The sequence below is a fragment of the Carassius gibelio genome, chromosome A13 (genome assembly GCF_023724105.1).
Source record: "Carassius gibelio isolate Cgi1373 ecotype wild population from Czech Republic chromosome A13, carGib1.2-hapl.c, whole genome shotgun sequence".
NCBI lineage: Eukaryota > Metazoa > Chordata > Actinopteri > Cypriniformes > Cyprinidae > Carassius > Carassius gibelio.
Genome location: NC_068383.1, coordinates 19372067 through 19390476, shown reverse-complemented (window position 1 = coordinate 19390476; position 18410 = coordinate 19372067). Strand labels below are relative to the sequence as shown.

The 18410-nt window shown below is 38.1% G+C and overlaps 1 protein-coding gene across 11 annotated transcripts in view; it reads left to right on the top strand.

The window, feature by feature from the left end:
* The window catches only part of LOC128026419 (calcium-activated potassium channel subunit alpha-1), a 256870-nt gene that overhangs the window by 64945 nt on the left and 173515 nt on the right, over positions 1-18410 (top strand). For all 11 annotated transcript variants that reach the window (XM_052613533.1, XM_052613540.1, XM_052613536.1 and 8 more), the window contains exon 2: positions 15326-15490. In XM_052613533.1, the coding sequence (XP_052469493.1) occupies positions 15326-15490 (165 nt within the window). The remainder of the gene's footprint in view (positions 1-15325; positions 15491-18410) is intronic.

Here is an 18410-nt window from a genome sequence, read left to right as displayed (position 1 = left end):
CTTTTTTTAATAAAAAGCCTGGGCTATGATAACAGCTATGACAGGGTTGTCTAGCTGGATGTGAAATAAGTCATGCCTATTTTTCTCGTGTATGTATTTCACAGTCCTGCCACCGTTGCGTTGTGGGCAACGACACACAAGATTACTGAAACAATGCATTTTAAATCAAGGAGATCATAAGGGGTCCAAGCACAATGGTTTGTATAGATGATGCAGTTACACACTGTTTAAAATTGTTTAATTTGTACTGTATGTTCATTCTATTTATTTATTTGTGCTATTTACATAATGTTTACTTTTTTTAAGTTTGTTTTTGTTAATGTAAAATAGCACTGCATAGTCTTCACTGTAAGATAAAATACACAATCAAACCAAAATGTATTCAGACACCTTCAACATTTCTCACATAATCACAGTTTATTTGCTGTAGTTTAGAAACTGGTAATAATATATGACAATAACTCAGAACAAATTCATCTTGATAATTTCGGATAACTTTGATAAAAAGATATGTAATGGAATCAACCAAAACTTCAGACTGTCAGTATGACAATATTTACACAACTATCAATACTTTGTTGAACAGTTACCAAGCAAGAAATGCTTAATTTGGTTCAGTCTGTGGTGTGAAAAGGTTGCATTAACAATTAAAGAAAGAAACACTTAAGCAAAACATGGGCAGGTCCTTAATTATTATTTTTTTAAATCAATTTCACTGGTAGCCTACTGTATGAAGAATTAGTGGGTATAATATTTCACAGATCACTATTTTGCCATACTCACTTACATAAATGAACTAGTGGCCTGCACCCACTAGTAAAACAATTCTATCTTATTTTTGGATTGACTTTGGATAAATTCTTGTACTACAAGGTAATTCAGTCAAGAGCAGTGAGTGATTTACTTTCATTTTCATACATTAAAGACTCTGACAGCAGAGCTAGTAAATTAGGCGCGGTCCCTTTAAGAGACAAACGCATCCATTATGATGATACACATCCGATTTTTTTTTTGCAAATCTTTACTTTCACTTAAGACATAACCACATACTTATTCGAACACACTTTCCAACACGGGTATTTCGACATATTTTGTATGTATTTGTTGTCGGTACAAAAGCAAGAAGACTTTGAGACGCGTCTCTGCTTGCTCCCTGAACAACACCGCGCTGCTGAATTGAGCTCTTTTGCTTTTCGCTCTTTTTTTCTGTTTATTTAAACTGCGATTTGAATTTGTTCGTTCAGGTCCAGGAGGAAGTGAACGTCCTGAACGACAGCTCTGTTCAGTGTTGCTGTCCCTGTCCGCGATACGCGCGGCTCTCTCTCGTGCACACGCGCCATCAGCTGCTCAGTTGAGTTTCCCGCAGCGCGGGGCTGAAGCCAACTTGATGTGTTGAATGCTCGGAGCACGTTATAAAACGTATTCTTAAAATACACATTTCTGTTTTAATAAATGGTCATATTAAATCATAGCATAACACATAAGTAGGTACAAAAATAATCAGTGATGCATGCGACCCTTTTGGTCTCAGTGTAGCTCCCTGCTTTACCATGTTATGCAACGCTGAGCAATTGCTGCGACGTTAAGCCTGACAGATAAATCTCACAAGCACATATAAACACTCATTTTCATTTGTGTAATATATTCTTCTAATTGTTTTGTGCCGTTTCGCTGCAGTGTTTTAATGTGAAAGGCTGTAAATGTGTACTTCAAGTGTTCAGAGAAATACATCGCGAGCTCATCTGTGACGTTCAGCATGATGATTCAGTTAGAAACCAGCTAAGACCAGCGTGACAGTGGCCAAAACTACTTTAAAACCATATAATATATTATTCTAATTGTTTTGTGCCGTTTCGCTGCAGTGTTTTAATGCGAAAGGCTGTAAATTCTCTGTGGACTTCAAGTGTTCAGAGAAATACATCGCCAGCTCGCGGACATTTGGCTGCCGCGAATATATCATGTTATTACTTTAAACAGTTCAGAGACATCTGAATTTAGCTCTTGGTGTGTTCTAACGTGTGGATTGCGTGCAATCGCCGTTTTAAAAGGTCTTAAATAAGAATGAATTCGCTCGTTGTGAGCTCCGTGGAGACAGACTGAGCTGAGCAGCAGTGATTCTTCTCTCGTCTTTCTGACTGCTCTCTGCCCAGAAATAAATTATTAATGAGCCCTGACCCCTGTAATAATCAGATATGTTGGTTTAGCTTGTCAGTTTGAGGGAAATTGTATTATTTACTTGGTATTTTTAACCGGTTTAAAAGTGAAACGAAACCCGACTCCTCCCTTTAATCTCGGTTATTGCAACTAGGGGCGCAATTTTTCTCAGATAATGTAAGTCTATGGGTAATGTATTTTGACATTTAAAAATTAATAAAAAAAAAACTTTAAGTCTGATCAGTCTGAAAAGATATAGCACACACCACCGCTCTATCCCGCAGGTTTCTGCCGAGTTTGGGGCTTGTGGCTTTAAAGCCCTAGGAGGAGTAGTGTTCAGAATTTCTGTCAGAAAAATAATAAGAAGAAAAAGAAGAAGTTTAAATAGCATAACATTGTTGCCAAGCCAACATAATTAGCAAACCCGAGGAATCGTTGGAGTTCTTTGATGGTGGTACGAGTGGGCCAGTTCCTGACAGCGTTCACCTTCCCCTTGTCCATCTGGATGCCACTGCTGTCGATGTTATATCCAAGGAACTGCACTGAGGGCTGTAAGCTCCGGGAGTAAATGAGGATGTCATCAGTGTAGACAAGGACGAACTTGTAAAGAAACTCCCGGAGCACCTCATGTATGAAATCCTGGAATTGACTAGACTAGTCCATACGGCATCACCAGGTATTCATAGTGGCCAGTAGGGGTGATAAAAGCTGTATTCCACTCGTCCCCCTCACGTATATGGTGGGGGTTGTAAGTGCTGCAGAGGTTCAACTTGGTGAATACAGTGGCACCATGGAGATGTTCCAGGGCAGCTGAAACGAGAGGAAGAGGATAGCGGAATTTTACAGTGATGTTGTTGAGGGCACGGTAATCAATGCAGGGCTGCAAGCCTCCGTCCTTCTTTTCAACTAAGAAAAAGTTTGATGCAGCAGGGGAGGCGCCAGCGCCTCCTTGATGTAGTCCTCCATGGCCTTCTCTTCTGGGATGGAAAGGGGGTAGATCCTTCTTTTAGGCACTGGTTCAACACGAAGCACATCGATGGCACAATCCCATGGCCGGTGTGGAGGCAGCTTGGAGGCCTGTTTGGGGCAGAATACGTCACTGAAAGGGGTGTAACAGGTTGGAATGGTAATAGATTGCTTCTCTACCAGGCTCTCGATGGATGTGGTACAGACGGGTAGAGGTTTAGGGGAGAGTTTGGCTGGAACAGGGAATCCAGTAATACAGCCCTGGAAACAGGAGTCACCCCACTACAGGACGTCGCCCGTCTTCCATGAGATAACTGGGTTATGCTGCTCCAACAACGGATGCCCTAGGATGACGTCAGCGGTGGATTCCTCCAGAACAAGCAGATGGATCGCTTCCTTAAGAAGTAGCCCGGAATGGAGGGTTATTGGACCAACACTGTGATGTATACATCTTCGACTCAATGGTTTACCGGTTATTGTATGGACCTGGTAAGCTGACGGCGTTGCCGTGGTAGTGAGTTTGAGCTGACGGCAGAGGACACCGGAGATGAAGTTGCCGGCTGACCCAGAATCGAGGAGGGCGGAAACTGGAAGAGAGATGTCAGCGGCAGTAAGTGTCACTATAGTGGTGAGTGGTTTCATTTGATACTTTGAAGTGAGAATGGCACTCACCATGGGATGAGGAGGACGGACGGGGCATACGGAGATGATATGCCCCGGAGCAGCACAGTAGAGGCAGAGATTCTGGGCCAGCCGTCTTTGCCGTTCAGCAGCAATGAGTCGATATGAGTCGACAAGCATGGGCTCGCTAGCTGGTTCTGGTGAGCTGACGGTCTCTGGTCAGCAGAGTGGCGAGTTGGAATACGCCTGGACCTGGTGCTCTTCGAGGCACGACTGCATATGAGTGGCGAAGCGGATGGAGAGTTGAATGAAGCATTTGAGCCCGATGGTGTCCTCGTATGCAGCGAGATGCAACTGCACTCGAGGTTTCAATCCCTTACGGTAGGTGGTCAACAAAGCCTGCTCATTCCATCCGCTAGTGGCCGCTAGAGTCCTGAACTTAAGAGCATAGCTGGCGAGGAAGTGGTGGTGTTGTCAGCGGAAGTGCTCGCAGGTAATGGGGATGCTGGAAGAGTGGTGAGGGTTTGACGCAAATCATCAACAAGGTCCTGGAAGTGATCCGTGAGGCTCATGCTTGTGCCGATCGGTCTTGGTCCGGTCTTCTGTTACAGTAAACCAGGACAGGAGGCTGAAAAAACCGTTAACACAAGTTTATTGAAGCACAAGCAGAGGAGCAGGTAGTGCATGGTGTGGTAATGGTGCTGGAGGTAGTGATAATAAGATCCGTTGGTGGAGAGTTCAAGATGCTGGAGGTAGTAGACACACGCACACAAAGGGGACTTGGCGACACTGGAGATCACTGGAGAGAGGTAAGTAGAGATATAGTTAGTCCTTAGAGTAAGCATGCAGGTTAGACCTTGTTGCAAACGAGACCGGATGCTGACTGGGTGCGTGTGTGTGTGTGTGGTATTTATGTGAATTGGTGATTGCCGGTGGATGAGGAGCAGGTGGGAGTGATTATTACTCAGGTGAGGGAGTGCGCTGTGATTGGTTGGTGATGGAACCTGCCGTGCGTTACATTGTGCATAGTCAGGCACATTCTCAGACACCTTCCAGTTTATTGTTGTAACACTCTCAGCTGCTGTTTATTTAAGCTATATTTATTTTAGGGGGACCTCTTTGACTGCTGTAGTGTGAAATGGTCATTCTGTGATATTGGTAAACTGTAATGATATTTAAATGGCAAATGGGAAGAGCATATTTGGATTCACAATTTTTTTTTTCTCAAGCTCCCTGGGTGAAGCTAAAAATAGCACTCGCTATGAAGTACAGTTTTCCCCAGTGATACAAATGGAAGTTGCTGGAACAGCTGCGCTAAAGCCAAGTCCTGTTAGATAAGCCTTGGTCACATGACCATGATTTATGCCATTCATTATTACTGGAACTCCCAAGTGAGGGCATATCACAGTCAACCCTGTTTCAGCTGTCAAAATATGCAATATATTTCATTTCATTCATAGTTAATTACATTTACTGAAATATTTATCTGTTTTGTTTACTTGCATATAAATTGAGAGAGATGGATGATAGAAAGAGAGATGGTGAGACAGGGAGTCAGAGTCATATATATATGCAAAAAACTTATTGATAAAATCGATTATTATTGAGAATGAAAATCATCGACAACGATTCTCATTATCGATTAGTCGGGTCTGCCCACAGTGCACATACAACAGAAACTGTTTGCATCAAATTACAGCACTGAATAACGCATTTATATGGACAAAATGCATCTAAAAGTATTGGAGGAAACCGAATGGTCTCCCGCAGGAAAAGTATGTGATCCAAGATGCCCAAAACATGACAAATCTTTATTTTAATCTTCAAGCTAATGCATTAGCGTAACGGTTTGCCTGTCAGTTGCATTGATAGATATGTGTGTGGGTCCTCAGCACAAAAAACTTTTAGTTAACAGTTATATCCTTTTCTGTAAATGTCATAAATTCACGCAAGGCTTTCCATTTTTGCATAAATGCCCACCCTTAAAGGGCGCCCGGCGTGTGTTAAACAGACGGAACACAGAGAGGCAAGGGGGACAATATTCAGTGCTAAAACATCCATTGTGCTCAAATATCTGTTGTTTAACATTTATATCTAGGTTTAAAAGTCAACATGCAGTGTGAGTAATTTATGAGAGTAGGAACTGTGAAGGGACAGCAGCATGTAATTGTCTGAATATAATACATCTATAGATGATATAGATTAGATCAATACACAACTGGAAAGAGATAGGAGTATATGGAAATATATAAATAAATAATATAAAAAAAAATGCTGATGGGTATATAGATTTGGATAGATATACTGTAAATGATTGGATATATATGAATAAATATTTATGGATAGATATTCGGGGCTCTAGACTCATTCTTCCCACTGGTTGCACTGGTGTGACAAACTTCACAAAAGTGCTCGCACCAGCACATAATTTTGCTGCAAATTTATTTTATTAGTTTTTTTTCCTGCTACAACATGGGATTAATTTCTCACATGAAACATTTTTATGTGAGTATTATGAACAGTACTTAATTTGATTCTGCTGGATCCTGTTCTGGTAGGCCTATTTGTTTTTTAAAATCTGGCATTTACAGTGCAATAGATCGCGACGAGGATGAGCGTGAACGTGTTTGGCTAGATGGATTTGGAGGTTATTGCTCATGTCTTATTCGAAACAAATCCTAATATTTCCATATTCGCAGTGTATTTGAATGTTAAACTATTATTTATTATGTAAGCTTGGTTTGTACTTTACACACAAAACACACATGGAAAAGATCATCCTCTTTGCATGAGCAAAAAAGTCCTTGGCATAACAGCAGAGTGGACCAGTATACCATATACAGTCTATTTGAACTGACTAGTGTATCCTTTTCTGTCTTTGGTTGACTGTATTTTATTTTGATAATGAACAGACTGCAATGTAAGTTTGAATTGCTAGAATATGTGGGGTGTGTGTGCGTGAGGTGCTGATGTGATCAAACAGCTGAAACATATATATAAAAATATATTTTGGAGTAAGATTTAATCCACAAAAGTGTTTACTTTTATTTTTGCACATTTACAATTAAAATAGAAGATTTGTGCTTTTGTAAAATAAAGCAAACAAACAGAACGTGCATTGTCATCCTTTCCTTTCTGTGATCTTGTTTATGGAGCGCTGCGCCACACTTCTGTTTTTATAATATATATATATTTCCTTTGTGTTTATAGTTTTACAGTAAAAAAAAAAGTGGTACAGGTGTCCCATAAAATATATAATATACCCATATAATATACAGAGCTCGACATAAACGCTTGACAAGTGGATTTTGTGAAGGGGCAAGTGAAAGAGAATTTTACTTGCCTGACAGGACAAGTAACTACTGATGGGCCACTAGTTTTCCGCAAATATCACAATTGAATATTTGAGCTCACAAAAAACGAATATTCGTTTATTTAAATTAAGTTTAATGAGACTTAATTATACTTAAAATTATTTTTCAGCAACATTTATTGTTTCCGTCATTTTTAAAGCTTACACGCAATAAGCTTGAACATTACACATCGTGTTTTGTTGCTGAAAACCTTTAACAATGTGTGCAAACAAACACAAGTACAGATAAAAAAAAAAAAAAAAAGTGAACAAAGAAAAAACGTAAAGCAGCCTGCAGCCTTTAGGCTATTGTAGAACGTAGCCTACACTTAACTTTGAAACTTTTAAACTGTCAGCAAATCTTCTTAGCTTTTTTTTCTGTTTTACATGTTCTTCTTAAGATATACGGGCATGTAAACATGATCGGGGGAAAGTCGGGTCCTTAGTTTGTTAACAATAAGGCCGGCTGCGGAGAAAACGTGCTCTGAAGGCACAGACGTTGTTGGGACTCACAAATAACGGTGTGCTAAGCAAATAAGTTTTGTGAAGCCCTTCGTGTTTTCGTTTCACCACTGAATGGGATCCTCATCTGGTGGAATACATGGCTCCAGTAAGAACTGTTCCTACTCGTCTCGGCTGGACTCTGTGTAATCATCGCTGAAGAACTGGCACAGCCATTTCCGACGAGTGGGCATTGCATCCTCTTCATCGTTGGTGGCGGCGGCTACATCCGCACCAATCGCATCAAGGAAAATGTTCTGATAATGTTCAAAAAAGTTTTTTTTTCTTCTCTCATGTTTTCATCGAGAAACCTGAGATGTTTGTGCCGAGGGTCTAGGGCAGACTCGAGAAGAGGAGTTTTCACTGCATTCTCCAAGTTAGCGGTGTTTATTCGTTGCTTGAGAGATGGCACAACAATGTTCTTGAATTCGGTCACTTTCTGTGATTCTCCACAGCATATTTGAAGTACTGTAGAAGACCGCAGCTCTTAGGGGCCGTTCACATATTGCATCTTTTGTGCGCTCAAGTTTATTATTTCCAATGTAGGCCATTTATAAAAACAGTTCATTTATCTGTTTTATCAATGATTCACTTTATATATATATATATATATATATATATATATATATATATATATATATATATATATATATATAACATAATGTGATAATATTTAGTATTTTCACATCTAGGTATTTTTTTTTTAAATTTGTACTACTGTCTGTTCAATATAAATGAAAAGAAACTGAGCATAGTGGATCGTACTGAACAGTGACATATCTGTACCATTCCACCCCTAGTAGATACTACATGAAGTAGTCTTTTGCGTCTTTTCAGAACAGAAAAAAGGAAGAAAAAAAAAAAGAAAAAAACAATGATGGGGTTAGGAAACAAGGTCACCCTAAATTCAGTGTGTTGACTGCTAGGCCATAGTCTGCTTCAGGCCTTCTGTCCGTTTGCATTTGAAGAGGGCTGGATTTGCCCAATGCAGCTCAGGCTTTGACATCACAGCTGAAAAAATAGCTGATGGAGTGTCCCATGGCTCATTGTTCCACAGACCCTTTTTCTTCCTCACTCACATAGAGCGCTCAAATGAAGTAGAAGTTTTTTCTTGTTTACATTGTGTGCCTGGCTCTGCACAGCCATCAGGTTGAGACCTTATGTATAATTCATGGCTTTACCCACATGAAGAGTCTGCCCATACCACCACACCTCTCTCAGATCACAACTTTCACTCTCACATTGTGGTGCTGGAGAAACGTGATTCCAGTGGTGTTAGCAAGCAGGTTCTGTGCAGTAATCAGTTTTAAACATTATGATTTTACTTCCTGCCAGTGTGTTTGTCAAATGTGTGGCATGATTGCTCAAGAGTGGCTAACAATCCAAAAATGAAATAACCTCATTCGAGTCAAAATAAATTTGTGTAAACTACAGCTTTTTTACATTTATGTAAGATATTACTCATACACTGATGAGTCAAAAAAAACAACAACAACTGGCTGTTATTATTGTTTTCATTATTGTTTTTATTTTCAACCTCTTACAATAATTTAAAGCACCCACTTTTAATCAGAATAGTTCATTTAAATTTATACATTTTCGATTTGAAATGATTGTCACAGGATTCAGGAATTCCAGGAGAAGATGCTGAGCTAAGAGCTTTAAAACCCTCCCTAAGCTTCGGGCCTTGACTTTTAATTCATCAATATCCTCTGATTCGAACTGGTCTTTCTCATCAACTCACTTCAGCAGAGACCAACTGGAGCCTCAAAGTGCATCAGGACTCTTTTTCAAACAGGCGAGAAGTGCAAGTATCAAACATGGTATTATTAATTGATACATTAAGTATCATATGCAGCTTTTTCAAAAGGTATGTTTGAACTGAGAAACTGATGTTTCCTTCAGGCTGCAAATCTGCTGAATAGCAAATTGTACCATAGCTTCGTATATTTATTTCTCTTCTCTTTACTGCTTAAGTTTTAACCCATTTTCCTATGCGTGTGTGTGTGTGTATGTGTGTGTGTTAGACTAGTTTAAGTGTATATGTAGCTAATAAAGTTTTATTTGTATCAGACTTGAGGTTGTTCGTTGTTTGTTCATAACTGTAGTCCCTAATCATGCAGATTTTTGCTACATGCTGTGAGTAGTTTTGTACAGTAAGAAAGTTGTTTTCCTTTAACAGGCAAGTAACGTTATTAGAATTGAGGGGAAGTTGACAATGAAATGTCAAGAAAATACAGCGGATCTAAATATCTATAATTAATCATAACTAGTTAGGGTTGATTATTCATATTTCCCCTTTGAGCTGATTCGCTACAATAGTCTTCAGCTGTCTGAAGACTGTGTAACTTTTGCTCAGTATGCCTGGGCTGTTAGTCAAATTCTGGAGCCAGATGGTCGTGTCTGGATCTCCTGTGGTGTCAGTCTCTTCCAAAACCTCTGATACATGGTTTACTGCCTCACTGGATGCCACACCCTGAAGACAGACTATATATCTGTCCTGGGATGACCCTCACACCTCACACTTGTTACTGTGTAGCTTTTTACATTCATGGTTTCAGTCTGTTAGTTTCAGCTATACTCAGGATCCAAAATTGGCCTTCCAATTGTCTTGCTATCTTTAAAACCAGATACTTTTCTCCTAGCAGCACCTGGAACTAGTGAGTGCTCAGTGATTTTCATTTATCCTGGAGTTTAGTTTAATATCACTGATACATGTTTTTTTTGTTCTTCCCACTTGTTGACAGAAGTGTTTCTCTCCTCCTGAGACTCTCATTAGTTTTGCTCTCATCTGAACCATACAGCTTTCCATCACAGCTAAGCATCCTCTGTGGTACCACCAGAGTGATATACTTTCTCTAAGGATGTGTCATGTCTGACCTCACACCCACAGCCATGCCTGTGGTTTGGACTGAATCTTAAGACATCTCTAGCATTTAAGCCTACTGTAAGCTCTTAAAAACTCTTTAAAGACACTTTGTCAGATGATCCTACATCCTACTTCTTAAGGTGTAATTGTGTGTCACGTTCAAGTGCTCTGTGGTCAGAGAGAACACACTAACACAGACCTTTTGCTTTGTGTAATAATATAAAGTATTCAACAAATATATAAAGAAAAATAAACAATATTGTTGAAAAGATTGGGGCTGGTAAGACTTGAAAATGTGAGTCACCTTTGCTCACCATTAGATCAAAAATACTGTAAAAACACTAATGTGAAATATTACAATTATATTTTAAAATGCCACTTATTTCTGTGAGTGCAAAACTGCATTTTCAGCATCAGTACTCCACTCTTCAGTGTCCCATGATCCTTCAAAAAGCATTCTAATATGATGGTTGGCTGCCAAGAAAACAATTCAGATTTACAAGAATTAACAGTTTATACACTGATAGCAGAATTTCTTGTGTGTTGACAGGGTTTTCAGTAGATTTTGGATTTCACAGAGTGGAGAGGTGACATTTTTCCTAACTGGAGAAAGTCCGATATCAATTATTTTGCCTTGGTTATATTTCAGTCCGTCACTAGTCATATTATCATCTCCATTTCATTTTCATTGGGATAAACTGGATAACATTCCTCGTTTTTGTTGCCAACAGACAGCTTCTATCATCAGACTGATATTCTGTTCCAGCACATGATCCCACTGAGCAGACAGAGATGTTCAAAAGAGTTTTGTGCAGAAATTAGAGTATTTCCTGCTGTTATTTATGCATCATAGCCCAAGTCTCTTAATTCTCTGCCTGCGGATGTAACCCCAGAATCCCACAGCGACTCCCTGAGCCTGTGAATCATAGCTGTCCTTGCCTCGGCCTACACACCACCAGCCGAGCTGTGTGCGTCAGGCAGTCTGAGAGATGCACTTTTGCTGGGCCTCAAAGAATAACTCTCCTCGCTGCTTCCTCCCAGGCCTCTTCCAGCTGTCAGAAACCTGACAGTGAGTTTGATGTCTACCGTGATGTAGGTCTCAGCCTATCAAAGCATGAGTCAAGCTGTAAAAACAGGCAAAAATAGTGTGTTATGAATGCAGTTTCTGACACCGGCATTGAAAGGGCCCTCACACCCAGAGCCGCCAACTCCCGGTGTCTTTAGGAAAACAGTGAATGGTGGAAAACATGCGTTTAAAGTGGTAAATATAAAAGGAATATGTCAAAGTCATTTATATGCACCAAACTTCCTGCTGCCAGCTGGTGGCGCTAGAACAGAATCTTTGGCATGTAAATGTCCTTAGGCCAGAACTCTTATTCAACAAGAAATTTGGGGCATATTTAACATTGCATATATTAGTTAATATAAAAAATGCAGTTATAAATTATAACTGAATATTGGCATGTGTATGGCCCTATTATTTCTGCGATGCAGTCATAAAAACGGAATTTACAGTTTAATGTGGAATCTCACAGAATTTGTCAAATTTTTGATTAATTATTTAAAAGTAGGTCATTACACATAAATCCAATATACCAGCATCTCTAGAACTGCTCTGAGAGTCACTTCATGAACATTTGACCGTTTGATTTGAGTAAAACTAGCGTCACATCACATACACAGAACTGTAAAAGTATTCACGGCAACCCATCAAAATAAAAGTTTAATTTAAAGGCAAGTATTTGCCAGAAATCTATTACTTTTATTCAGCAGAATGTATGTAGCTGCCTACTACTACTACTACTGCTACCACTACTACTACTACTACTACTACTGATAAAAAGAAACAAACATTATTTTTAAATGAATAATCACACAAAATTCCTTTTCATGTTTTAATTTTAATAGTAAATCCCCTTTGTTTACCAAATAATAGTTTGCCTAATGTTCAATAATTAAAAGATAAATTAAATGAATGTTTTATGCCTTCGTTTGATAACCAGAAAAATTTAAATAGAACAGAATTTCTGAGAAAATTCTGAAATTCATAAGGCTATTTTAAGAAAAAAAATAATAATTAAGTTGTTTTTATGCATTTAAATTAGGGATGCACCGAAATGAAAATTCTTGGCCGAAACCGAAAAAGAGAAAACAAAGGCCGAAAACCGAAATCGAAACACCGAAATAAATTATGCCAATTATTAGTACCATTGCATTTATTGCTATGACCGTGTACTAACTTTACTAAAATTAAGACATTGCAATTGCATAAATTAATATTAAAGTTTCAAAGATAATTACAATTACATAACTTATTAAAAAAAAAAAACATAAAAATACATAATTACAAATGATGTAAATATTTATTAAGCACATTGCAACAATGCACAGTGTAAAATAAAATTCAAACTAAAAATGTATCCCACTCATGTGTATATTTAATAATAATGTACAGGCCTACTGGCCTGCAGAAAGGTTTTAAAATGAACAGTTCTCTCATAAAAACAAAGTGCATTTAGGTGAAGTGCATTTGAAATTTTTCTGTGTAGGACTAGAAAGTGCATTACTTCTCCAGTTGGCAAGACTGTTATCACTTCTGGGGATGGGGACTTCAGACAGATAACCATCTAGCTGTTGAGCAGTTGAGCTTGTCATCTGCCTGACATTTGAGAAATATTTGAGAGAGTGTATTTAAATAGGGCCAGGGCATAAATGAACATTTTTATCAAATTAAAGCAGAAATCTAGCAGAAAATCTAGCAGAAATATGGCTACAATCTGATATTATGTATGTGTATATGTTTGTGTGTGTGTATTAGAACAAAATAGCCAACGTATTATTATTATTTGAGGCACTTTCTTGCAGAATTCCACTGAACATATCAGACAACGATGGTGCATGCCACTCATCTGGTGCAGAGACCAGTCTTTTCTGCGCTCTGATCTGTCTCCTGCGCTTGGCGCTTCTCCGTCTCCACGCGGGTTCTCCGCATCCAGCGCGGCCTGGGTCATTTCTCGTGCGCGCTGCCTTATTTCCGCATCCAAGTAATGTTCTTTATAACGCGGATCAAGCACATTCGCGATGAAGTGCAGAGGATCCGAAAAGATCTCAGTGAGACGTGTGCTAACAGACTCTATAAGTACTTTTCTTTGTTTTTACTTCGTGGTTCGTCTTAATCTCTTTGTTAGGAGACGCTTTAGTGCTGCGAATAAAGGAGTAAGAAGAGAGAGAATGTTCTCACTGGTGTTAAGTGAATGTCGCGGGGAGCTCGTGGTCTTTGCTATGCAGGTGCACGTGCAGGTCGCGGTTTCTGTTTGCGTCATCACAACATTTCGGCCGTGTTGTTTCGGTGATAAAAGTCTATCGGCCGAAAACCGAAAAGGCCATTTTCGGCCAAAAATTTTCGGTGGCCGAAATTTCGGTGCATCCCTAATTTAAATAATTAGAAATGCTAAAACACAGAATTAGGTTACAATGAAACATATGGTGAAGAAAAAATAAGTTATTTCATGTAGATGTGTTCAGGCCAGGACTCTTATTAGGGGTGGAATGGTTTAACTTTTTCACGGTTTGGTTTGTTTCACGATTTTAGAGTCATGGTTTCGGTAAAGTTTGGTATGTGCTATGTTTATGGAAAAACTATACTTTCTAATAAAAATAACAAAATAAGAATATTCTCTCCAACTACAAGCAACCGCACAAATAAATACAATAGAGTAAAGATACAAAATATTAACAATACTTTATTTATTTATTTATTTATTTTTTTTAGGTAGGTCTGGCATTAATTTTTAGGTACAGAAATTGAATAAGGTAATCAAATGTATAACAACATTGCATATTGGACTGTATAAATAAAAGATTATTCTTTATTAAAGGTACAAAAGACATGGACACACCCTTTAGCGAAAAACTCAAGATCTTTGCAATTAAACATGTCAAAGAGCTTTAGATTAGACTGGCCAAATATAATGTTTATGTCATTAAATCTCTAGGAGGAGTTTGCTACATCATAAAACATGTCAGTTCCTGTTGCCGGCTGGTAGCACTATGACTATAACTGAATATGGGCATGGGGATGTCTTTAGGACAGGACTCTTAATGAAACGTAAAGTTTGGGGCAGATTGGACATTGTATGCCTGAGCTATAACAACTTCCTCTTTCAAGGCAAAACATCAAAATTTGTCAGGCCGCTATGGACATGCCCTACAACAAAAATTCAAGATCTTTGCAATTTAACATCACGAAGGACTTTAGATTACACTGACCTGTAATCTACCTGTGTTGATCTGGTTAATTGATCTAGGAGGAGTTTGTTAAAATACAGTGCCTGAAAATCGCAAAAAAAGACACAAAATTTGAAGAATTAAGTGACGTTCTCTTGTGTTTCGGATTTTGCTCCAAGATACTTTTTTGTAGGTATTGGGTTACATGTGCCGAGGGGCATTTCTTTAAAATTGCATAGGTGCCATTCTGCCAACCCCACTTTTGAAACCTATATCAAACTCACATTTTCAGCACTTCTGGCGTGTTCCCTGCATTTTGTTTAATAAAATGTCAAAATATGAAATGCCTTGTAAGACTTCTATTTATTTATTTTTTTGTTATGCAAATTATTTTTTTGCAGATTTATTTTAATGATTTTGAGTTCATTGGAATAAAAAGCTCATCTAAACCAACAAAAGGTTTTTAATGTTGCAAAATTTTGTTACCAGCAAAATTCTTAGAATTGCAATGCAAATATTCAATATATCAGCCATAGTTTGTATGATTGATTGACTGTTTCTAACAGCATGTTTATGAGTATCCAAAAACCATCCCGTTGCTTACTTTGTCCTATGTGTGCTTTTATTTTTCCCAGGAGGCACAGAAGGTGAATAACCCTATGAACAGTCAGGCTGATGGCCCAACGAAGAACCAGAATGATAAAGAGGATGTCCCAGTCAGCGAGGTGGGCTGGATGACCTCAGTCAAAGACTGGGCAGGGGTCATGATCTCAGCACAGACCCTTACTGGCAGAGTTCTGGTGAGATGGCTACACACATACACCCACCGCAACATCACCAGATAACCACAAACATCCCTCCAGAGCATGTGATCCTCATATATTAATTTTTACAAAAAAATAATGTTTTCTCACTGATAACTCTGTACTGACATCTCATGAAACCTTTGTCACATGCTGTGACACAGTTAGCACACTGCTGATTAGGGCTGGGCGGTATGACGGTATATATATATCCAGAGATTTTGCTATAATCCGTGGTATGCTAATATATCTGCATTACATAATAGTACTTAACGTTTTTTACACCTTTGAGTAATGAGAAAACATGCATGAATAAGAAAATAAAGAATGGGATGCACCTGATAGAGTTAATAAGTGCAATAAGAAGTGAAAAAGAACTCAATGTGGTGTTTGTGCTGACTGGCACACACTCAGACAGTATGATGCACGACTTTGGGAAGTGCATGATGTTTAATAAAGTTATTAGCAAAGTCACATGCAAAAATGTAGGCATTATTTTTGGTTCTGATCTTTGCCTTGAAAAGCAAATTAGCTCAGTTGTTCACAGGTATTATGAATTGAAAATCATTTCTAGACTTAAATCAACACTTTCCTTTCAAGACTTGGAAAAAGTTATTCATGCATTTATCACATCACGATTGGACTACTGTAATTCCTGATTCCTTGGTCTTCCCCAATCTTCATTGGCTCATTTGCAGATGGCAAAGAAAGCAGCAGCCAGATTGTTAACTGGTGCAACAAAAGAGATCATATCACTCAAAATTTTGTTGATTGTTTCTAAAGCACTTATTAGACAAGCCCCATCATACATTTCTGATCTTATCTCATTTAATTCTGCTCCTAAGTCCCTCAGATCTGCTAATAAAGCTCTTTTATACATCCCACGGTCACAACGTAAGTTTAAAGGTGATAGAGCCTTTGAGGTAGCTGCTCCCCGGTTATGGAATCATTTGCAAACTGACATTAAGAGTGCTCTGTCTGTTTAGTAACTCTTTTTATTCGATGACCTTTCTTGATTTTTTATTTATGGATTAGTATTGTTATCTTGGATTTTCATTTGTACTTTATTTTACACTTTAATGTGTTTTATATGGTTTTTTGTACAGCACCTTGGTCATTTTAAGCTGAATTTAAATGTGCTCTATAAATAACATTTACTTACTATTACATGCAATAAGCAGTGAAAAAGAACTCAATCCACTGCTTACGCTGACTGACACACAGCCGAAGCATGCATGCTGAAAGTCCCTCTCAGACAGCATGCAATTCCTAAAACGGATATCCTTCATGCTAACACATGCCCGTTTTGTGGAGTAATTCCAGTCAATTATGTGTTGAATAAACAGAAACTGTTAAAACCGGTGAAATCACTGTGTTTCAGTATATTGGATCCGTGCAGTTGGTCTTAAAGGGACAGTACCCTTATTTACCTGCTGCTATCTGTCATTATTGATGTTAATCTGTTTGGATCTTTAATAAGAATCATTTCATGTTTGATTGATACAGTGAAGAGTATGCAGTAAAAATACACTTTATTCAATTTTTTTTAAATATTTCTTACTACATGCTAAATAAGCCATCTGTAGCTAAATAAATTAAGTTTATTTTTTATTTGTTCTATTGTGTTTATAATTTTCTTATTTTTCTTATTTATAATAAAAATAAAATAAAACAAAAAATAGCTATATTGAGATATCTATCGTTATTGTGAAATAAGATTTCTCATACTGTGAAGTAAGATTTTAGTTATATCGTCCACCCCTACTGCTGATGAGATGTTTTTAGTCTGTCTGACTATCATACATCTGACTCTAGAGGTCAATATTATACCCAGATGATGTACGCTTGTTTTGTTAAATGTGGTTTTATTAGCATGCCCCATATAAAGGGCTTTTGGGAGTGCAGTAATACTGAATGGGGACTTGCGTGGGTGGTGCTCGTCATCGCAGCCGTTTGTGCTCGCATAGTGCTAGACATGGACAGGTCAATTAGCTATGAACAACTGAGTCAATTTACCACATAATGAAGATCATTTACTTTGGGAATATTATGCAAATGAGAGCAGTCTTAAATTTATGACCTTCAGCAAATTATGGGTGAAATCCGTTTTGCTTTGTGATTTTATACTCTGGTGTGTCTGCATTTCTAAAAGCTTTAACCTCATACATCAGTAGCATGTCCTTCATTTGTTGTGACTTGAATATTTTTCTCCCAGTTCTGCATCTCATCTTTCAGGTTGGGTTGCCACTGTACATGACCAGATTGGGAAGCAGGGCTCTTAGTAGACCAGTCTAGTCTAGTGTTTCTCTTTTAGTGCATGTCTGATCTGTAATGGGCCATTCACACTGACAGCAATTAAATCACTGACGGAAGGTCGCTGTGCTGCGGTCGCCATTAGACTTTCCTACTCGACTAGTGTCTAACTGTATCAGCAGACTATGAAATTAACTTCATTAACCACAGTGGCTGGTCAATAAAAGCCCAATGTGGCTAGAGATTTTTATTTGTTTATTGTTTCCAAGTAAAATATGCAAATAAACCCAGAGAACCTCCTATATATGGTTTTCATGGAGTGTTCACAGATAAGACATTAAACAGTCGTGACATTAAACACTTGGGTCAGACTTGCAGCATCTAGTCAACTAGGGATATGCTGGTATCAAATTTTCCGGTTGCGATGAATTGTTCATGCTTTTATCACAGTAAACGGTATTATCACAGTAATTTCGTTTAAAAAAAGTGCTCAAAATATAGTAAATATAATAGGTTAAATAACTTTTTTCTAATAACAAAAATAACTGAACATTTAGATAAAATAAAACAATAAAGAAAAATATATAAAGTTAAAAGTTTTGCTCAGATTAAAGTGCAAAACAACTATAAAGACCCTTAGGTATAAGTTTACAATCTCATTTGT